The sequence below is a fragment of the Plodia interpunctella genome, chromosome 4 (assembly GCF_027563975.2).
Source record: "Plodia interpunctella isolate USDA-ARS_2022_Savannah chromosome 4, ilPloInte3.2, whole genome shotgun sequence".
Lineage (NCBI taxonomy): Eukaryota > Metazoa > Arthropoda > Insecta > Lepidoptera > Pyralidae > Plodia > Plodia interpunctella.
The window spans coordinates 2,004,600-2,029,520 of record NC_071297.1 but is presented as its reverse complement, the minus strand read 5'-3'; the positions used below and the strand labels follow the sequence as shown (position 1 = coordinate 2,029,520).

General features: G+C 35.8%; 1 protein-coding gene across 3 annotated transcripts in view; it reads right to left on the bottom strand.

Annotated features, from left to right (window-relative positions):
- Positions 1 to 24,921, bottom strand: part of jing — a 115,120-nt gene that overhangs the window by 22,068 nt on the left and 68,131 nt on the right. Inside the window, exon 1 of one of the 3 annotated variants that reach the window (XM_053743778.2) lies at positions 12,904 to 13,157. The exons of 1 other annotated variant lie outside the window; for it this stretch is intronic. In XM_053743778.2, the coding sequence (XP_053599753.1) occupies positions 12,904 to 12,923 (20 nt within the window). In that variant the 5' untranslated portion in view covers positions 12,924 to 13,157. Of the gene's footprint in view, positions 1 to 12,786; positions 13,158 to 24,921 lie in introns of those variants that run through there. One more of the 3 variants, XM_053743779.1, reaches the window with a different exon arrangement.

Below are 24,921 nucleotides of genomic sequence, written 5' to 3'. Positions count from 1 at the left end.
ATAGAATTGTGACAGTCTTGTGAATCGATGCATACACTTTCATACAATCCTTACCCATACGTATTGCATACACATTCGGTCTCCACCGAAACGTGCGTGATATTATGTATTTACTTACAGTCAACAACACGTAAAGTTGCCCAAAATCATTGCAAATTCACCGCTATTTCCGCGGCATTAGAGGTCCGCGGATACTTTACATGCGGATGACTGTACAATACGCATAAAGAATGACATATAATTAGCATCTATGCAATGCATCTCGACCTTGTATATAACGCCCTTCTATTCTGATGCTCGTGAAGGTCCGCGTTTACTGCATCTACGTGTGAAGTGCATTTGCAAATATCTACTTTGTTTCAGTTTGTCAGATTCTATGCTATTAAATTAAATAAAAAAATCATATTTGAAAATATAGCTCTAGGATATGATGTAAATGGAGGCTGCTCCACAGACAAAAATGTTCTTAAATGCTTGATAATGAAAAGCTTTAGCGTTATAACACATCAGACCTTTGGCGTTTACCGGATAAAAATAAAGTCTAAGAAAAACAAATTAGTGTTTAAAACGAATGTACATTATTCATGGAATTAGGAAAGGAAATTACACGTCATTATCCGCTTTTGACATTAGCCGCCTGACAATTTCACAAATGCAGGCGTTTTGCTGTTTCAAACACAAATTCTGAATCTAGTGAATAGACTATTTCTCTAACTACCTGACTTCCTAATGCAATTGCAATGGTATTTAAAATTATGACATCTATAAATTGTGTTTATGATGTCTATAAAAAATGTAAAAGTCTAATATATATCATAATAGGATAACGTTAAACTAATCGCATTAAATTTACTGCTCACATAAATAAAAAATAATTGAATCAATCGTTTAGAATTGTCTGCAGACATTTAAGGATATCTTGAAACTAGATAAACCGGTTTAATAACACATACAAAAAAATATAATTGAAGAGTGAGTGAAATAACAGTTCTAGATCCTTCTGGGTAGAAGTAGTATCGGCTGAAGATAGTTTAGACATGGAAGTCTTACGACAGGAACATTGAATCTTTTTTTGGTCTAAGAAGACCAAAGCAGTAATCCTAGGTGTAGGAAGACTAAGGAAAAAGTGAGCGTAATTGTAACCAGATTTCAATATTTAGTTTCATATGATTTAAATTTAATCTGATGTACCTATAAAATGAAAATTTCTTGATAGATCTGATAAAATGTAAACTGCCGAAGCTACATAACATTGAATAGATTTATTTGTCAAAGTACTGTAATCAAAAGCAAAGGTCTTGCCTTTTAAAGGGCACCACAGCCTTTGATTTGTGCAGCAACCTTGCATAGGTACTAAGTCTAGTACGTGCGACCTTCGTTCTAATGCAATTTATGCAACTACACGCTGCATTTTTTGCTACTCACTCTCTGGTATGTGGTGGTAACGAGATAAACTACAAACATCTTATTGACATAGATACTAATTATATCAATCTAATACTAAAAATAATATAAGCAGTTGCTTGCATTTCTGTTAACAAAACACAACTTGAAGAACCAAAAAAAACAACTCCATCTCAAGTAAGAAAGAAATACAAACGAAAACAGATAGGAAAGATATTGTTAACAATTTTATCATCGTAAATCGAACGAATTTGATGCGTGACCGGAAACGTGTCGTAAACGCCGCCTTTATTTACCGTTAATTAGAAAAACCGGACAAACCAGAGATCTATTGGCATGTACAGGGTTCCGTACGTTGAATTTATCATACGTTGACAAATTCTAATTTCAAGTTCTTTTCACCTCTATTTCTATCAACTCTCTCTATATTTTTCTCAACACTGTAATGTATCTACAAAAAAATACCCAAATCATTTTAAACTCAAGACTGAATACTAAAGCGCCGGTACCAGAAGCACAACCACCACACATAAGAAGCTAAGCATGAGGATGGTATGGTGACGGATGGTGGAAAACCTTCAAAATTGTTTGTTCCTGTGAAATACAGGGAGCATGAGCGAAGCTTGCCGTACTGTATCGGCGGTGCTCTGCTTCATAAAGGAGCTGCGCTGGCTGGAATGATCAGCGGCTCAGACTCCGCACGCAGAAAGGGTCCAGACAAGAGGCCTAATTGCGGATAATAGTCCTCGAGGGAAGTAAGTAATCTTCAAAATTATAATTGTTAGGGTTTCTTAAAAAATACTAATATTTACATTACTCGGGGAAGTCCGTGATATGCAGATGCTGACTAATTTTATTAGATTCATTTAATTTCAGAAAAGGCTGCGGTGATGTTTGTTGGAATTCTGCATAAGTTTTCATACAAATAACGCACATTATTATAGTAGTAATGGTACATCCATTACTACTACATGTAATACATCTCCTATTACATCCAATATACAGTCAACAGCACATCAAGATACCCTGCATGAACCTCTATGACGTGGTAATAGCGGCGAGTTTGCAATGTATTTGGGTAGGTCGTTGTGCTGTTGACTGTACTTAGTGAATTTATTTTGAGCTGCGGAGCCTTACATTAGTAAAAATATTAGTATTGCCAGGAACAAATTAACTTTAAATTTAAATTAAATTTAAATATTCGATTCACGCTGTGTTATATGATATCTACAGTATTAGTGCGTTTGCGAACGATACTATTATTTTTATCTAACAGTTACTGACCATTCCGCGTTTAGATAACAGAGTTTCCTTCCTTGATAATTTATAATTTACCGTTAAACTATATATAAAAAAGTACTATTTACTACCTGTATTTTCATTGACATGCATATTCGTTTTGTACAATATTAATGTAATCATCTAAAGTAAAATTATTTATTACTAGCGACTATAACCATAAAAAACTATATTCCTAATCCTTTGTCAAGAATTATCTACAGGTTTTCTCATAAAGTATTCCACCACACCTCTAGTCGTGGTGGTAAATATAGCAACCATTATAAATGTGTAAAATCGTGTTAAAATAAATATATAACGGATCACATGAAGAAACGAAAACAAGATTCCATACACTAATTAAATTTATAACACTGATACAATATTCGATATTCTTTTTAGGCGTTCTATAAACTTGATGATTGGGTGTGGAATTAGAGGAAGTGCACGTCCGGCAGTTAATTAACGCGTAGGTACATACATTACTTGTCGCAAACACGTGTCCTATTGTTTGTGCCGCATTAGGGCAACCAAATACTCGGCGTGCGAAACGTGGGAGATACTCGGGGCGTTTAGAAATTTAACTGTTGTAATCAGTAAACTAGCTGTTACCCGCGGGTCCGCCCTCGATCAAGGTCAAACATAGGCTTATGTTTGACCTTGGGTCACCAACTATCAAATTTTATCAAAATTACTCCAGCGGATTAGCTGTGAAAGCGTAACAGGCAGTATAATTTCGAATTCATAGTCTGGATCCTATTTTGCATCTAAAATTGCAAAATCAAGTTTTAATGCTGATTGATCATCACCATGTCATTGAAAATCAATTAGATTAGTTCTGGAAGTTTTTATCGCAATAATGAAAATAATTATACATTGGCACGCGTCGCCGCTTATTCATAATCCCATGACGACGATCGCGTGAGAACTAACGTTGCCGGTAGCGCGTTTCAGACGCTCAGCTTGTGGCTGTACTATAGATTAAATGTTATATTTAGCTATAATAAAATCGAAATATTTGTTAAGTTCACTGGACTACAGGTTTTCATGTTCATCAAAAACATATAACACTTATTTTTAGCAGAAGACAGAAACATGTCCCATATAGGAAGGAGATTAAAAAAAAAACAAAGTATAAGTTGAAAATATAAAAAAGTTATTATATATTACCAAGATTTGATTTCCTAAAGGGGCCCGCAGTTTACAAGGTCCCGACAAGAATCAGTGTGGCAGTGGCCACAAGTTCAAGCAAGTACTTGTACTTATGTGGTTAAGTCCATATTGTTCGTCGGACAATACCCATGCGGGCCAGGGTTCGATGGACTACCACAAATTACCCCCATAGAAGATATCATTTCGTCCATTAAACACGATAATTTACACGTTGCACGAAGGCAAAGTTTTATATGAAATGCAACGATGGTTATCTCGAGATTCTCATAATTTCTACCAATTATTGTTTATGTGAGTTATTTCTACCAATTACTGGTAACATTAGCTATTTCTAGGAAATATTGCTAACATAGCTGTTGTTAGATTGATAGAAACGTCTTTAGGGAGATGTCTAGATAAACAGCAAAAATTACACATTGTATTACAGAATAAAATGAGAATTGGATAGGTTTTTTGTTGACTTTGAATCCTAATCCTTACACATTATAAAACAAAGTACTCTGCCGCGTCTGTATGTTTGTCTGTCATATTTAGGTGTATGATTTATATTTACCCGAGCGAATGCCAGGATGGGCTACAAGTAATACAATATTTTAGACAGATACGGAGATAGGCATTAGCAAACACTAAAAGAGCTGTGCAAAAAATTGCAATTGATAAATAAAACGATAAAAATATGTTGCATGTAAACTGCGCGTACAGGTGTTTTTTTCTGTAGTTTACCGTTTTTCGCAGGTCATATACAGCGTTGAGTAAGATTTATAACTTGATAGAGGCAGTTTTGCATTAATTAACATATCCGAAGGCAGTTAACCATCGCCGGGGCTGGACTTCGGTAATTTATTTATTTGCTCGTAAACTGGTAATTACTCCAATATGTGGCAGTTCTTTAGCGTGAGTCCAGTGTGTCAAACGTTATTAACTTGTATTTTTGTTGAGACGGGATAAATTAGTTATTCATACTACAATATTACGCATGTGAATGTGTGTTTGTTTCCATCTATCACGTCAGAACGAGCATTGGAATGAGATGATTTTTGTGTGGATATTGGGAGAGCTGGAGAGTGAAATAGACTTTAAAACGGTCCATATGGTCTTTATTTTGTTACCAGTGTCACAAATCAAGTGGTTTATTTCAAATCTTGTATATTTTAGTTTGGATATTTCATTTCTTAGCTATACTAATATTATTAAACGAAAAGGTTTGTATTTTTATTTTTTTTTTGTTACTACCTACTAAAACTACTGAACCAATTTAGTTAAAATTTGGCACGGAGCCAGACGAAACCTTCATGAGTTACATAGGCTATTTTCATTACGGTTTTAGCTGAACAAAGCCGGGGCGGGCCTCTAGTACATTAATAAAAGGCAAAACTACCATTACCATTATTTTTTTAAAATAACGTGTCCACACCTATTTTGCAGGGCAAAAAAAATAAAGCAATTACACCATAAGTATAGTTCGTAGCGAAAAAAACCAGGCCATGAACAACTAGGGGAGATAAACCCTAACAACAATAACAATAATAAAATCGATAGTACATCGCAGAGGGGTCAGTTGGCAACACAACTGTTACGGGATCGGAGCTTTGTGATTGGATCAATTACAGATTTCGGATCAATTTAGACGCTCTGAATGCTTCGATGTCGTTGAAAACTGTATGTACCATTTATACAGGATTATTTGAAGGATGTACTTTTTAATGCGAAAAATGTAAATATTTGTTGTAATTGTAATATAAGCCTTAAGTCCCATTCGGCTTTCGTTTATTTATTTAAATTATACTGATGATTTTCCGATAGTTCTTAATCTAAATATTATTTTCTTGTTTACAATCGATCTCAAGAAATCAAAATTCTAAAGAAATCGTATGCACGCATAAAAATTCCTATAAGCGAAAACAGGCATCGAGCGTACCTAGTCAGCAAAGGGTTATGGCTCCTACTACACACACTACAGTCAACTCATATAGATTCCGATACGAAAAAATTAACAAATTACACAATGTACCTTAAATGACGTAGTTTGTATGTGAGCTTTTTATTAAATCAAGGAAATACCTGCAATGTACATCAAAACCGCCAAGTACCACTATGTGCCGACATCTATTACTGGTATTAAATTAAATAAATAAATATATTAGGACAAATCACACAGATTGAGCTAGCCCCAAAGTAAGTTCTAGACTTGTGTTATGGGATACCAACTCAACGATACTATATTTTATAACATATATAGATAAACATCCAAGACCCGGGCCAATAAGAAAAAGATTATTTTCCATCATGACCCGACCGGGGATCGAACCCGGGACCTCTCGGTTCAGAGGCAAGCACTTTACCGAGGTCGTCAAATTAGCTTCAATAGATACGTGAGACTACAACCATAATATAAATTGCAATCAACGAAAGTGTCGTTACACCAGATACACTAGTACTTACTGATACAATTATTATTACTCCCATTATGGCTGCTACGATAGTAAGCTCTCATTCAGACATACTTGTGTCCCATTTTCGCTCCGCATGAATAATATCCACGAGTTGTGTTTGATGTGTTGAAACGAAACGTACCTTATGCACCATTCGATCAGAAAACGTGGCGCATATAAGACAGGAATACAATTTATTACAATGCTTACTAGTATGACAAGCAAGTTTAATTTTCTCATTTAATTAAGGAAACGTTTTCTTGATTTGAAACTGTTTTTACAATAATATTTACTATAGGTATGTTTACTAATATTATAATTGGAAATATATGTTTTTCACGTCAAATCTGTATTAGATTGAAGTAATTTTTGGTGTGGTAGGAGAGCTATAGAGTGTAGTACAAGTAGCCTCCTCGTACTTTTTATTACAACTGCTATATAATGTTATAATATAATCAAAATTGGAACAATAATAACACAAGTTCAGCGGACAAACAGCTATGTACATTTTTTAACTCACATTTTGCACGGTCGTTAACTTTGATGGCGTCAAACTTTGGTTATTTTTTAACCTTGAGTTTGGATGATCTTCGAAAACAAGATAAATATTAAAAACAAATAATATAGGTAATTGTGAATGCGGTGAAACCAGTCTCAATTAAACCAGTACAGGTCATGACGTTCGCATCTATTAAATGCAACTTTATTCACATGTTTGCAATCTCTTTACAGACTTCCCTGTTTTTCTTCCACAAATGAAGATTTCATGGTCATTTATTTATTCTTGATCTATCTGTGGATCAAAGAATGAAGAGGAAAGTCAAGAATGGACCAAATTAAGGTGGCAAGAGCGATGTCGTTCAACGAGGTCATTACGATGGCGGAAGATAGAGTAAGATGGAAAAAAAACAAACAATATCTTTTCCCTTAAATTAAAATGAAATTAATTTAATGAAAAAAAAAATACAGGTATATTCGTGAATAAATTATTATCATTCAATATTTTTGTCATAATAAAAACGTGTTAAATATATCAATTAAATCACGTCCGCTATCAAGGAGTCGCTCGGATGTCGTCGCAAGCGCATACAAGCGGACGTATTTATAGCGAATGGCCCACGCCCGAATTTTGGCCGCGAGTTGAACAACCTGTTTTACGATAAAGAGACATGATCACGATATCAGCGGCAGATGCGGATACCGTTTAAGGCATTGAATTGGACGAAATTTGGCGGGATTTTTTTTGACTTGCCGCGGAATCGAAAGAAAAATATGAATTTTATTTTATCAGTAACGTAAATTAAGATTCATGTTTTCTTTCGATACTTTTTGGAACGTGTACTAAAATATTCAACTTTTGACACATAAATAATTCAGAACTAATATTATATAAGTCAAAATGTTAGAATTAATTTTACAAACGTAATTTCTATTATACATTGAAATTAAACAATAACTTGACGCTTTGAAACTTTAGTTGACCCCTTTTACAATAAGATTAAAACAAAACAAAATCAAAGCCGTAGAAATAATTCTACAAAACAATGTAACAAGTGTAGGCGTTTGTTTACATAGCGTATAATAAGAAACATTACATTTCCATAGAGCTTTACGAGCTCGATTCGCCATAGACAAGCGATAATGCAACAAGCCATGCTATTGGCGTGCTATTCGATTTGCAGACCGGATAAAATATAATAATAAACAGAAACAAAAGGCGGTCGGTTTTGATTGCTTGGTTAGTTTGTACAGATTTTTAAAATCGTTGTTACGATTCGATGCTGTCGATTTTGTCTTAAAATTGCTAATATCACTGTGGTAATTGTGTGTGTTATCTTATGAAATCGTATTACAAATTTGATGCACATACAACGATACAAATTTGAATTTAAAGTCAGAATTAGTCAGAAGTTGACCATATCTTCTATTTTAGTACCTTCGAACAAAGCAAAGCTAACGATTATCTTTAAACATGACCTTCTTTTGTTACAATGTAACAAACATTCATACACCGACATAAAAATTAAATAAAAACAAGTTACTCGATAAAAATAAAAACGAAATGCAAGTTTGCACTTTCCTCAGCTAATTGGTTCGCAGGAAACGATGCAATTGCGATTTAATCGATACCGATTAGTCAACTGATAAAAATAATCGAGTTATTTTTCAGACTATCTGTTAAATGTCGTCCCAACTGAGCAAATTGTAAGAAAAATAATGTTTTTAATTATCTTAATAAATTAACATTCTTATGTTTATATTTCGATTACAACTAAGTAATTTTTAGACTAACTTGTAATAACAAAATAGATTACAAACAAATTACATCAAGTAAATCAGGTTACATTCAGGTTTTTGTTATTAATTAATTATATGACGTCATTAAAACAAATCTCCAGTGGAATGTAAGAGAAGGTGTAAGGGATAAGTTTGATTAAATTATAAAACTTAATTTACAAAAACATAATTTCCTAACTAAAGCTAAAACTATAGACGAAATTGAAGCGTTCTCAGAAGGCTTGCCACTTTAGAGTGGCGATGCTTATTATACTTTGTACTAAAATCCATCAGCTTTTAGCCGAAAGCTCCACCAGCTTTTTCCCAAAAAAAAAACAGTTATGACGTTTAATTTTAAATTTACTTATTTTTCGTACAATGAATTTAAATTACAAAGAAACAAAACAAAATGAGAACAATACGGAGTTAGTCCACTTGAATAGGCTTTCTCAGGCTAAAGGCGAAGTTTATAGAAGCCACTGGAAGTACTTACCTTTCCGGGAACTTTCCGGGCTAACTATCTCTTTGTAAACTTTCACGTTTTATTCAGTTTTGTGCAGTTTTATTTTGCAGACATCGATACTCGGCTTCAAATTGGTTTTTGTATTATAAATAGCTGTAATAAATGAAAATGGAATACAACAAAGATTATATCAAATTACTTACATTTGATATTAGAGTAACAAATAATAGAACTAAGAATAAACTGACTAATTAAGTCAGTTATTTCACGAATACTATCCTAAAAAAACAATACCTAAAACTTCCCCGAATCGCTACGAATTAGACCATAGATAACATACCGCAACGGTATACTGACAACTAAATTATTAAATGGGCAAGCGATCCATCAGACAATATTCGGCGTCCACAACCGTCAATTTGCATTAGCTCCCCCAGTCCGGCCTAAAATTAGGCTCTAATTACCACGCCACGTCTCGCGGTGCATCGGTGCATCGCACTTAATGCGATTTAAAAGCAATCTCGCCGTCTAGCACGCTCAATTTCCGAACCAAATGTCGACATTTTCATGTCATTTCTAAGCGAAGTTTAAAATAGATTTGAACCGGATTGATAAGATTTTTAAGTTTGCATACATTAATAGTTTGAAAATCATTTATATTGGAATATCCATCGAATCATAGTCAAGTAAATAGGTTTGTATTTAAACAGATGAAATTTTAAAGCCTGAATAATCTTGACAGAAAATAATTGAAATGGGAGCCTTGTACGGGAACGGTAAATGTTATAAAATTTACATTTATTTAAATATCGAGAGCTCGTTCGTTCCCATATCTGTTAACGGCAAGACAGAGTCTATACTACATCGACTTCATTAGGCTAGGCTGCGGTAAAATTATATTTTACATAACTATGAACTGCATGCTTATCTAACTAACAAATGATTTGATTTTATAATTACATGACACGAATGTCTTCCTTTGGGAGAATAATGTTTTTGTTTAAAAATAGATACAACCTAATGATACTTTAAAATTCAAATGAAGCACAGACACAGGAGAGACAAACAGACACACAGAACTTATAACTCCTGTTGTCGTCGAGATGAAAAGATGAAAATGTGATCTGTGCTTTTTAAAAAAGCACAGATCACATTTTTTGGCATTATGACAATTGACAGCCGAAATAGGAAAGTATCATCAAGTATAAAACAAGAAACTTACAATTCAAGCTGACAAATGTTCAAAAAAATTTAACGTAAAAACTAAAAGCGTAAAAGGTCGTGAAAAGAATATTGAGTTAATAACAGGAGATGGGCAAAAAACTGAAGCTCTCGGTGCGAAGAGACCTTTAGCCGATAAAAACACCCTAATATAGCCCTTAGTAAAATTCACAAAAAATGTAGTATTGACAAACGAGGGTCCTGGTCCTGGCGCACACCGTGAATTTTAAGACTTTTATTATGTTATTTAACTTTTTGACAACGAAGATAAATTATTTACGGAATCTCAGGTACAGTATAATAAAGAGCACTTCAGACATATAGCAGCAGTATACTATAATTACTAGACCAGATCACTGGAGCAATGATTTTTACGGAAAGAAAACGGTACCGTAAGCTTCTTTACAGCTTCTTTTCATTCTATTTCTATGTATGCAAAATTTCAATTTAGATTGGTTGAGCAGATAACGCGTGAAAAGGTAACAAACCAACTTACTTTCGCATTTATAATATTAGTTAGGAAGGACTATCAGTTCAGTGTTGATTTGTGAAATTTTAGTACATACATTTTAGTACAATTTGAGTACATTATTTGTGAAATTTTAGTGCAAATCATAGGTACGTGTATGTAATGAGTCATGTCATTTCGCCCATCGTACGCGAGAAGTGATAACAAATTGCGTTTGGTATATCACGAATTTGCTATCAAATAAGACCGCCTATTAGGTGACATGTCGTGCTAAGATACGGATCTACAAAAACGCGTAGCCGATAAATATTTGACTTCGTTAGATACTATTTGGTTTCCTTCTTTAATAAGTCAACTTTTAAGGTTATACACGTGAATATTCTAATAGCAAAAAACAGAAATGAAAGTAACTTAAAACCACATTGTATGTATTTAAAAAACCCATTGTCACTTTATTTCAAAGTACAACTGTGTAAAGGTGCAGCCGATCCCGAGTCACCTTCATGTTAACATCTGCTTGTAGACAATCGCATTCGGCACGTGGTGATAATAGTCATATTTCCAACCAATATATTTGAAGACACAAATTGGTATTAACATGGATATAAAGACATAGCCAATGAACATAATTTCAAACATCTAACGAGGTTTATAACAAGCTCAAGAATGCTATTAATTAGATATGTATTACAAATCTCAACATCTAGTTAGTGTCCTATAAAGGAATTGTATATTTCTTTCCACTAGTAGCGAATATGGTTCTTTGCTTGTACTATTAATCGCACGATCTTGACAAATAACATCAGAAATCATAGGCACGCGTGTAGGAGCAAGTTTCTTAAGATGGTGTTACGACGACTTCCTTATAGATCTAGGTTTTGCTCCAAACGCAATGCTCGTTAGGCTTCACATTATATTGTAGTTAGATAAAGGTAAAACAAAGAATGAATGCATTATTCAACGTATAGAAGCGGAAGGCTAGGCTTAAAGCAAGGTGCCAGCAGCACCTGCTATTTATTTTATTATTCCTAGACCTGAGTTTTATAATGAGCATACCACATGTTGGAACTCAATTGGCTCGTTCTAATATCTAATGCATAACCAAACGTAATAGCATATATAAATATATTTATTTTATTTATGACCATAACAGACAGCAGCTGCAAGGACTATGTCTAAATAATAAAAAAATATATTTTTTTGTAGTATGAAGGAAAAGATAAATGTAACATAATAGTAAATATCTCGTTTGTTTAAATAATTCCCTAGCCATTGAAAAATGGCACATTAATAAAATGTCACATTATATTCCAATCAATATAAGAACTTCGATGTAAATCAATTAAATACACGAAGAAGGGTAGAGAGAAGGGCAAGAGAAGGATAAGATAGAATAGAGACTTTAACCAGAATAATAAAGAGATTACTTACTTTAACTAAGACTTCAGGGTAGGAAGGAACAGCAACTAAAGAATTATTCAACGTAATATTAAATTGGTTTTGTATGTAAATAAATTTATTTCCCTGTAAATGTGTCAAATGCAGAATTTAGTGGAGAATCCCGTGATTCAGAATTTATAATTTAGTAATATATTTAATGTACTTGTGGTTTAGAATTATGCATCGAACCAGAGTCGGGGTAATTGTAAAAACAGGCTGTTAAATACAAATTGATTGCGTGACTCATATGGTATTAGTTTCAGTTACTTAAATATTAGCTTTCAACGTAAATTGAAGTAATAATTATAGTAATAAAAAACAGACATGATTCAGGAAACGTGATAAGTAAACGGAAGCTAGTTTGATTGTTCGTTTCTAAAGCAGTAAAATTTTAAAACCTCGCCGGGATTTTTTTACTACATTTGAGTAAAAATATATGTATTTCCAAATAACTATTACGTACCCACGTTTACTAAAAAACGAACAGCTTGCATACAATGAGACCCCATGGCATAGGGAGACATCCATTGTTAAGACTTGACAAAAAGTGGAGATTTTATGTTACGGACGCCGTTGCTTTAATTTTTTACCACGATGCCAAAAAAGCGCCAAAAATATTCTTGGCTTACCGGAGATTACTAAGGATTCATGTTGATATAACGCGTAACGATCACTGGTTTCGTGCTCCCATAACGACGTTCCCACACGCATGCATGGTGTTTTAGGCCCGAGGTCGGGATAATCACCTCGGTCGGTGGCGTAACATTACTTCTCATCGGTGGTCAGCTCCTCGCTGCTCGCTCACTGCACATCCTTGGCATGGCTCACACACACATCACACACTGTCGATGGGCACTGATCGAGCGGTCACACAACACTATGTCACTGTCACTCACACTCGGCACGGTCCGCGAGACGGGCGGCATGCGCTATCAACGCCGATGCATTGGCGTTAGTGCTGCGGTCCCGGGCACGCAACAGCTGACGGGAGGCGCAGTCCGCTCCCCCCACTTCCCCGCGTTCCCGCGTGCGCAGCCGGTGCGTGCGCCACAGACCCCTCCCCGCTTCACATCCCTCCTCTAATCCATTATTTACGGACGGCCGACCGGTTTCAGGCGCGTTCGTTCTGCCTGCCGCTCCACGACGATCTTTCAAATTTAATGCCCTTCCTATGTCCGGCCTCTAATGCGATAAGATTACAGACGTTGAGCTCTGGGACCACGAGGAACCAGAGCAGCGGCTGTGATCAATATTACTGGAGGAAATAACATGTGGTTAAAAAAAGTTTCAAACAGTTTTCAAGAATTCGAAACTGTAAATAATAAAATTGATAGAGCTGACACAATGATCATGACAAGCAGAACAGGTGAACCTAACGACAGCTCCAATACACACTAAGCATTAAAGAGTTCATAGCCAAACTGTAACTTTGATGCACACTACATTTTCGATAGTGAATAATCATGCTGTATGTAGGCTGGTTATAAAAGGTTGGTTCTTTGCCTTTCTTCTCATCGGCTTCCTTATCTTACAGCGCTATTACCAATTTCCTCTAAAGCATAATCTGAAAATTATAGGTCTTCTCTATCTATAAATCTAAAATCCTGTGCTGAAGTTAAGCTTCGAAGATAGTGTTCAACGGTCTTCCACATAAAACTTTCACGTCTGACCCTCACGAGCACGTTAACTTTATCTCAGCATTTATCTTATTTCCGTGAAAACAACTTAAACCTTATCTCTCTTATTCTGAGAACATTCTCTAACCACAAATATTTATCCAGGAAATCTTACACCCATTTGAAATTCTGCTAGGATTATGATGTAGATTTAATGTTACAAGGAATCAGGAAATAAAATTAATTTTCTTGATGCAAATTAAGAATGTTAAATCAAAATTTTGAAAATTAAGTGATACCATTATACCAGTAACATCCGAAGCAATGAAATTTTGAATATCTTATTTATTCTGCAACGAAGTTTATAGTTATAGTTAACCTGAACTACGCTGAGGCGTAATAAAATCGACGCGGGGGGCTAAAAATTTAAGTCACGTAATTAGAGCAGTACCAGAATACATAATAATATTCCTGGAGACCACCTCGGCGCTTCGTGCCGCGCACCGTCAAGATAATATTTTCAAGATTCTAATAGGCAGTATAAGACATTAGATACTGTAAAAAGTACAGCGAGAGCAATCTCGGACGGGGGTCCGGCACAGCCAGAGGGTGGACTACAGTGTTTCATTACGAGTTCCCGGTAATATTAGCGCCAGGCGAATGGGTCTCGAGATACCTACTCCGGGATCCACTTTAAGACAGCCATAGAAATCACGTAGTTCGCGGAACTTTGTTACCTGTGGTGCGGCGGCAGCGCAGCGCGCCAAGGTGAACGCTCGGGCCAAGGACGACCCGGGTGGCGGGAGGGGACCACATTCGTGCCCCACTCCCCTCGACCCCCTCTCCCAGCTCAAGTAAAAAAGCCTTACGAACAGTCGAACGGGCGGTGCAGCCCAGCAAAAAAAGGGCCCGACGGAACAAATACAAAACGTTCGAGTCAAAAAAAAACAACACAAATACGTACGGGGTCTCGGCTGACTGAGAGATTCAGTCAGACGGGTCGTTCTCTAATGGCTGTCGAATGTACAGTTTGCATGACACCTGCGCCTACGCAGATGGGTCACACGTACGAACAAGTCTTCCTATGATGCAATAGGCGAGCGATAAAAAAACAGACAGCGGAAGAGGTGTGGAACCGGCCGTATCGGCAACAGCCCACTAATAATTTGCTGTTTTAAATGTATAGATAGATAGACTTGAGCAATCGATCAACGAACTCAAACATGCAAAAAATAGTTATAAATTCATAGGTAAACGATACGTGTCAAAGAGCATTTTTAAAACTAGTTACATAAATAGAGATAAGGATTGCTTAGTATATACCACCTTGTAAGTTAAGTGAATATACATTCTCAGCAAAACCATATCGATCATCGTTATGGATGACACTTAAACCATATTTGTACAAGAACATTTTTATTGCCGCACTCAGCCGTTCCGCAAAAACTACGAGTAGTTCCACTGGTTTGTCGAGAGGAAGCGAATATTTTTCTCCAAGGAAGCTTGTGCAATAGAATATTGATGACAACGATAGACTTCCTACCGATCGATCTTCGCAAAAGACAATGGGTCTGAGTACTCCTAGGCGCAGTTACACGGCCAGTCTATTGCCCGTATTACATCACAGTTCACAAATAGAATCTCCTGGAGCCGCACGTACTAGTACGTTGAGTACGTACAACGCGTGCAAGGAGGCGTAACATTCTGTACTCCTCTGGCTAATAGTAATAAATAAGTGAGAAAGGGACGAAGCAGTGTTACAGTTAAGCAGGAACTCTATTTATATGCAAATATAACCTCGGAGTCGACACCTGTTTGCGTATTCTCGGCGCTCGCCGCGTCGCTTTGTGGCAACACTGTCTCCGCAGTATCCTTTAGATTATGAAAAGCAAAAATAACGTTGCATGTAATAACAATCATTTACATTGGAATATAGACCTTGTTAAGTTGAAGCAGAGCTTCCCTTGTAATTTTAAAGCGAGTGAATAACTTTGCAATCGTACCTGTACCTTTGTCGCTTTCCTCTTGTTTTGCTGAATATTTTTTATCCTTTTATTGTTGCTTTAAGAGATTCATTAGGCAAAATTATATCAGTGAATACATTTGAAAAATCTCGCACGTCGCTACTTTAAACTCGAGTCTTTGAGAAACTTGATTAAATTTTGTATATACAGTCTACTAACGAGTCGTCTGAATTCGAACCCCAAATAATTAAGGCAACAGAATTTTCCTACCGGAGAGTTGTTTGGTATCAGAGATATAGGATTCGAGGAAGGATCAAATTACAACTTTTTATAGAAAAGGTAGGGCTTGGTAACTCACATAACGCTACCTTACTGAATTGTATTGCGAAAACGTCGAACTGATCCAATAGCATTTAGGATTATTGAATTTGCTGGACATTAAGGCGATCAAATTGTCAAAAAATAATAATAGGATTACTTAGTGTAGTTCAAAAGTATTTTCAAACATTTAAAAGGAATGAGATTTGAACCACAACATCCAATCTTCGAACGAGAAGATATTATTTCCCCTGTGGTTTCTAAGCTGCCAGATCTTTCCATTACTGTCATACTTTGCCCTTAGTGCTGTAAAGAGGAGAATTGGAGCGGGGTTCGTCGTCTGTCCATTTATCATACTTGGTCGTAGGTCCTGAGTGCGTTTGTATGTAGTCGCCCGCTGGTCGACGATTGTTTTATTTACATGTTTTACTTCGCGACGGCATAGCAGATTATGTCTGCTGCTTTTCAGACTCGTTTTAATCGCGTTGCACGGCTCAGTACACCCAAAGCCGGGATCAGTTGCAATTAGGCTAATGTTGAAAGCTTTTCGATCTGACATATGAGTTATTATTGGAAAGTTTAATGGAATTTTACCTGGGTTTTAACTTTTAAAAAATAGGAATCTGATATTGAATTTTTCAGCAAGCACAATAATAACAATTTTCATTTTTGGAATACCCAAAATAAATTGTCTTAAGGTCAAGATACCGCTGGAGCGACACGGCAGAGACTGATCTGCGTGAATCGGGAGCTGTCAACTGGCGAACCATAGCGCAGAACAGTCTCTCGTTTCGGAGGTCAAGATCCACTTTGGGGTCGTTGAGCCAGAGGAATAGTAGTAAGAAGGTCAAGAAAACACATGTCATATGATATTTGAAGATGTAATTTTACGAATTCGTTAATGTTACGTCAAATGACGAGATCAGACGCGTTGGCATGTTTTATCCGGTATAGTGCCGCTATTCACACTATCCGAGGCTTATCGTGCGAATCGTGGCGGGTGCGTCGTCCGCCGCGTCCTTTCGCCCTTTTCGGAGTCACAACGACTTCATGATGAGCGGTGACATACGCGCTTGTGTTTTGTCGCCTAATTTTTTTGATTGGTATATTACACTAACTTGTGGCAGGTCCTTCAGTATACAGTTGGTAGGATATGTGGACCATGGTTTAGAATGACATGATTTTGAAGTGACAAATAAATTTCTAATATCTCCCATGTTAGAATTCAGTACTATGCATTATTGGAAACGAAACCAAATATGATTTTGTTGTGTTCCTTCCACTTGACTGGGACTCGGGTCGGAATCTACTTCAATTTCACCGTCTACTTTTCAAAACATTGAGTCACGATCATTGACAAACAGTGTAATTTGCACTTCTAAGTGATTCACACTTTTTATCTGTACATTTGTTTGCATGTATAAAACATGTAAAAAACTATATAATAAAATGATTTTTTTGAATGTACACTCGAATTTATATTCTATTATTTTTTTCAAATTGATCCTCACTAGTTTGAAGTTAACTCACACCACACGTGAATCCAAATATTTTCTTAATTAACTCGGGAAAATATCGCTCCGTGAGTCCACTCCGCTACATGCACATGCACGTTAATGACCTGCAGTTTATGACACGTAATTATGTTTTAGCCCACAATTATTACCAGAACAATGTTTTCCACTTAGGTGCCAGCGAACCCAAACTTTAAACTCAAAACAAAATTATATTTGTTACACCAATTTACCTCACGGAAAAGGTCATAGTAAGCATTAACGAGTTGACTGAGGTTAATAACGTACTTCTTGATATAGGATTAGGACGAGGCGATTTCGATGTAAAGGGCTATCCAAAGATGATGCTAGGACTACAAAGTGACAAACACTTTTTAATTATGTATCTGATGGATACGGCATTAGACAAAGCAACAAGAGCAACAAGGCGTTACGTAATTTGCAAAGCGAAGATTGAATCTCAGATAAATTCCGACTACCGACTAAGTGCTCTTTTTGCCCCGTAGGCTGTAATGCAATAATAAAATTTTGCACTTTGAAGTCGGTAAAGGAAGCTTCGCTTCGCGATCGCGGGGGTGGAAAATGGTGTATTTGTAGAAATCGCTCGAGGCGTCTTGAATCTTGCCTTCAAGATGGAGACGGGTTTCAAAGTCAGGAGGGGCGCCGCGACGGAAGGCGGCTTAAACTGGAGCGCGACGCTTCGGCTCTGACCTACTAACGTTGTGTACTCTCGTAAATATTGTGTTGCCATGGAATATTTATGGGATAGGGACCTTCCTCGATTAGAATACCATTTCTTCGCAATATTACGCCTGATCCATATGGATCTTTGCATATTTTAGAAGTTTAGGGAATTGCATCACAAGGAATTTGTGAAAAGGTTTTCGTATCCTTTTTAAGTCGTATACCTTTATGTTCCGGCAATAAAGTGCGATGCAAATACGAAAGGCTTTATTGCTGGACAAAGCCAGCTCGCCCACACAACACGTTAATGTTAATTAAACCATTCTCGGCTCTTCAATGTTACTCGCAAACGAAAGTAAAGATGTGGCGTCAATTACATTTTCTTTGTCTGCACGTACGTTACCAACGTCATCAACTATTATACTTTTGAGTATTTGTTTCTTTTTCTCTACCAGTCAACATATAGGCCAACCAGGCATAGCAAGTTAGCGATTTATTAGCTACTAGCTTTTGCTCGCTGTTTCGCCCGTGTCAATTTCCCATGAGATCAGTTATTTTTTCCGGGATATAACGGGTCCTTCCTCGCACTTCTACTATATTCAAGACGATTAGTTGAGTAGAAAAGGCGTGAAGAGGTAAGAAACAAATATATTTATTTATATTTTCACACACGCAGGTGTGAATTGTGAAACCTTTATTCCTAGGGGCGTCTTCTTGACATGACAGGTTGACATATTACAAGTGAGCTTGCGTGCAACTGTCCGCAAATATGTGGTGTTACTAGAACTTTCTTCGGAATGCCATTTGATACTACTAATGCAAAATTCACTCACAAGTAATGGCAACATTTATTCAACCATTAACGTGTCTACAGGAAAGCTCTTAGTTAATACTAATTAATTTATACGACCATAATTGACAGTCTCGAGGGTTTCGACAGGATTTACGTTAATAATTCAAAGTATGGTTATCATGTTACAGCCCATATAAGTTGCACAGATTATGCCACATGTCGAACCAGTAAAGCTTGCTAATATAAAGTTATGAATAATTCATACAAGTCATGTCGCGCGAGATAGCAAAAAATACTTTAACTTTGAAGTAAGCCAGAAAAAAGTAAAATTCGCATCTACGTGTACCCGAAATCCCCCATTTATCCACCCTGTCATAGAGTAGCTACAATGCAAATTGCAAGCTCTTTCCAATCGCGTTATTAAATTACGCGTTCAGACGAGTTACCAAGGGTCATGGAGGTTAGTAGTTTGTAGCTTGTGAGAAATAACTATTTCATATAAAAATTGACGTGAAAAATTGTCTTTGAAGGTCTCATTTCTGAATAAATGATTCTAATTTGAATTAGTGGTATTCCTGGTCTAGTTATTGTCTGGCAAAATATCAACCTGTCTTCATAACACATGCATGTACTTTCTCTTAAAGCACTTAAGCGCTTCTTGGTTAATTATTTTAAGATTATTATTAAAGGATAATACTGCAAAATGTTTTATTATAATAATATATGTCCATCATGTCCACGGAGGCACACAACATTGTATTTTCAGTTTTTCGCAGTCCTGTCATATTCGTAACAGACGTTTCTTCGTTATTGCACTTTTCAAGGGCTCAAGTTTCTTGCTTTGATTCTGAACTGTATGATACTCTATGCCTGTGTATCCGTACGAGAGGAAACGAGAGTGTGAACTTCGGTTCAATCATGTTTTAGCTTAGTCATGCGGTTGGCGATAAGTGAAACAAATGTGTTTACTATTTAATTAAATTTTCAAAGGACTTGGATTTATGTGCTTTGTCTCTAATTAATTAAACAACTAGCGAAATTCAAAATTTAGTAGTGAGTCAGAATTTAAATTAATTTAGTACGTGAATTGCCTAGTTTATGACATGCTCGAACAAATTTTGATGTTTTAAATGTGTAAATATCATGTATCCATCCACTTTGCGATAGTCATGTAATTTCAATTAAAATCTTTTTTATACTCACCTGTTTGTTAAGGATTTAAAACTTTTTAACGAAATATATTTGGAGTTTTTGACACGATAATACTCTTTCCAAATTTTGTACCAACTTTTTATAGGGCAGACCTCTTTGTAAAAGCAAAATTCGCAGAGGAGACAATTTATACGAATATTGTATTTCACGTCACAATCATAAAGATGAAACATAAGTAGTAACAACAGAAGAGATAGATGAAACGCCTCCGGAAACTGATACCAGTCCATGGCAACGTTAAGCCGAGACAGATAACGATGCGATCCTATTGGACCAGGGCGATTGATTGGAAAATTGCTACAATTGCCAGTGCCGCAATGTCGTCGACGACTAGAATGAGCACTCTGCGCTTCCTGCTTGCTCTTTTCAGTTAAATCATTCATGTGATGCATATCAGATGCTACTGATCATTTATCGCTATTTCCTTTATTAAATTAATAAAAATGTTCAGTCTTAACTAAAGGTTCATACTTATATGCAACACGCTCATCCAAAAGAGCGTACATGTGTCGGGATTTTCTCTTATTTTCCATGATGACCTGTCGCCATTTGCGAATGACCCCCGCCTCCATCAGTCTTATAAGTCCATTGTGCATTAACTGAGTATTTCATACAATAAAGGTTAAATAAATTCTAGGTACTATTACTTCAACTGCTAATACTATTTCAAGTCGCATCGTGTTTCAGTTTGCGGTGAGTTTCTGCGCTTCCTGCTTGCGCTTTTCATTTCATTCATTGAATACTGATCATTTATTGTAGTTTTCTTTATTTTTATTATTCCCCTACACGAAGTCGCATCGTGATTCAGTTTCACTTTTTGCGCATCAATGCAATCAAATGTTTGATTTTCTCAACTATAGGGCAATTTTAACAATACGATCATCGGTCACCGCTTCTGAAATTGCGTAAATATTTCCTCCTACGCCTTTACCAACTCCTTTACCAACTTTAGGATAAAAAACAACCTTCATGCAAAAGCAACCGTACTTTAACACGTCGAAATGTTATATTCAAATCACTTTGTTAGTACAGTCAACATCAAGCATTCATTAATCCATCGTTATTACCGCAGCATAGAGATCCATGCAGGGTCACATGACATGCGGTGGCCTGTACGTCCGTGCGTGCAACTGGTATAACGGAGACGACTATGCTGCGGGTTGGCACCGGCGGAAGTGCTCTCTCGTCCACTGGCCTATTTATAAATACCCCGCTACACTGCTCTGAAGCAGAATCTTAATAATTTATACACATAAATTATTAAGATTCTGCTTCGAGGGTTGTCTTATTATTATGCTATTTATAAAACAAAATTCTGCTTTCGATTACAGTGTTGTTCTTACTGTACGATATCATACTATAAATAAAATATAGATATAGTCATATCAACACAGTCCAAAATTTTATAATATGCTTGGAAGCTCGTAAGTATTTTGGTTTCGATTAGTTTTTTATTGGTATTTATTTACGTATAATGTGTTTTGTTATTTGCGTACGTCATTAAACAAAATTAGTGCACAAATAATCTAAAAATTACAGCAAATTGCATACACCATTAGCCGAGTTAATGTAAACACAACTTTGCTGCAATATACCACAAATTGTTTTCTTTTACAAATACCTTGACTTGAATGCGAAATTAGTTCACTATGCAAGTCGCAATGCAATCATCGATGTGCATTCGAGTGAACCGGTCGCCAATAAATGGGAAAATAATAACTGCAACAGCACGGCCAAACAATGTGAAGGATTGTTTATTTGTGCGCAAAAATGCCCTTTAATGTTTTTTGACTCACTAATCGATTATAAATCATCATCATCATATCGAGTGTGTTATTGCTAACATCGATTATAAATTTCTACTACCTTCTTCAAAGGTAAACGGGCAGTTATATATTATGCATTAATGTAGTTGAGAGTATAATAGAATTTAAATAAATAAAATAATAGGATTACATATCTTATCAAATGTGTATAATTTTTCTCGTCGCTAAAATGAGATTCTGCGCATAATGGTATCTTAAAATATATGTAATTATTTTTTTTTAAATACATACTCCTTATTTTGGCAGGATCGCCATGTGAGGATAGCCTAGCTTACAATCATTTTAAAATTTAAAGCTATATATACACTTTACAAAATATGAACTAATATATTACTCTGGTTTGGTTTGCTTGAGGCTCAAGTACTTGATTACGTCTCAATCGCTGGTTGTGATTACTAGTACTTACTAGGCGAAGAGTACGTTTTAAAAAATACTCATGATTGTTACTAGAGAGGACTGGACTTATGACAAACGGACGGACACATAAATGTGTTTAGGTACTCTGTTTCTTTCTAAAAAGCCGGACAATAACCCAACTGGTAGATTGACTTGTGACTGACTGTTTCGGAAGAAACTGGACGAAAAACACTCTATGGACGGTCAGCAAAACATATTTCCATCTTTATGCGCAGTTTTTCAGTGTCCTCCTTTCTATTATCGGTCGAAACGTTAACTCAAAATGTCACTTGTAATTGAAGGTGTGCGTTTTTATGACTTCGTCCGCAAAACGGTTACAATTTGTTCAGTCTGTCCTACCCAGTGCGATAAATACAATGTGTACACTACCTGCGAATAATGTGCGAAGCTAATATTCTGACTAGGTATGTTCCAAAAATTATGTAGCTGTTAAGTTTTTTAACTACTTACCACACACTTGACACAGTTTAATTTTAATTACCTCCATATTACATGAAAATTACTTACGCCATAAATCATAAACGATAAAACTATGGCTATTTTTTCTGATGAAAATTGACTAATATGGCAATTATACCTATAACCTAGTCATTCCAACCCAAAACATGGAGTTAAAATAAACTCACGGTTAATTTAATTCGATTACTTATTTACACCATATCATAGGTTATATAAAGCCGCGTGGGTTCCACTCCGAAATACTCAAATTACAATTTATAGACACTAATATTGTATTATGGCTTATTTCACGATTATCGTTTCAATTATTAGATTATATCGACATCCATGCATAACTATTATAAGTTTTATTAACTAAACTAGAACATGAATATGACTAAAAGAATGATAATTTCCCATACCTTATCTCCATAACACGGGGGGCGAAGGAAAACGTATTTTCAAAATTTTAAAGGTTTTCCATGAATTTGAAATTATATCAATCCTACTAATAACTATGTGAAGTGTAAAAACCGAGTTATTTTTCTAATTAATAAAGGTTGGAATTTAATTTATTACTTAAATGAAAAAAAAAAACAGAAACGCCCAAATAAAGTGGTAGTAGGGATTTTTTTTATTTCTGGCGTTTCTAAAACTATTAAAATTAAAACTCATTGGAAATTACTCTTTATTACCGCCCAATAGAGGCGCATAAAGGGTAACTTGATAGTACAAGTACTGGCCGCAATTCAAATCTTGGTGTACTGTTTCTATTGACATATCCATTAGTACCACCAACAACGGTAGAGTAACATTACACAACATTCAACTGTGTTATTCTCCATTCCCTTGTTGGATTTGTAATTTACATACTCAACTATACTTAAATTCAATCCTCCTACTAAATAAAAAAAAAACTAAAAAGTCATTTAGTTAACACTAGAGTGGGCGCGCTATGTTTCCTGGGCTACATATTGAACCCAGCAATTTTAAGATTGCTTTTCTCTGAAGTGTTCGGATGATGGATATGAGTATGGTACTGGGGGATGCAGGGGTTCATAGTCGAGGAATACATAAAGCGACAACGCGATGGTACGCCGCATAAGTAAAAGAAACAAGAATCTATCACGCTGGGCTACCACGCGTTCATTTGGTGCTAAGTTTATCGACATAGACAATTTTAACTGAATTGCCAGACTTATGAAAAGAGAAAGACAATAATGAAATTGGAATCATGCTAGTAGAGAGAGAGAGAAAAATGAGTGAAACAAAATGGGATACAAAACTTAAAGGTTGGATAATAAAAAAGTTATTTCAAGTTTGAACTTTCAACAGAAAAACTGGATTGAAAATGCAATATAAAATAAAACAAGAAAATATACTTTTTTTTTTCCAATCCATACTAATTTTATAAATGCGAAACATTGTCTGTATGTTCCGTTTTACGCTTTTCCCGTACAAGCATAGGCTACTTTTTTTCCTTTGTTGCGATTTCACATTTTCCGCGCGATTTCAACAGAAAAAATCACGCGGGCGAAGCCGCGGGCAAAAGCTAGTATCTAATAAATGGAATACTACATTACGTACCAAAGAAGTATTTTTTGATTCCATGATTTGACAAAAAAATATTTGGATTTCAAACGTTCAAAAGTTGTATTATGGCGCGCAGGTAAAGTTGCTTCAGGTAGGATTTCAAACGTATATATTTTAAACCTTTTTTTTTTCCAACAGCTGATCCGATGTGATTAACCTTTTGTAACCCGTCGCATTATTGGACACCGAATTACCAATTCACGAGTCGAATATCCGTTTCCGTCGAAATTTGTAGCTGGCATTATACTAATGTAATATTCATTTAAGCTTTTTTGTTTACGAAGTTTAGAACAGAGTTATATTATGTGCTAATCATATGTTAATTATTCAATGATAGAAAAACCGACTAATAATCTATAAACTAAGCTTGGGTGGTCTTGGGATTAAAT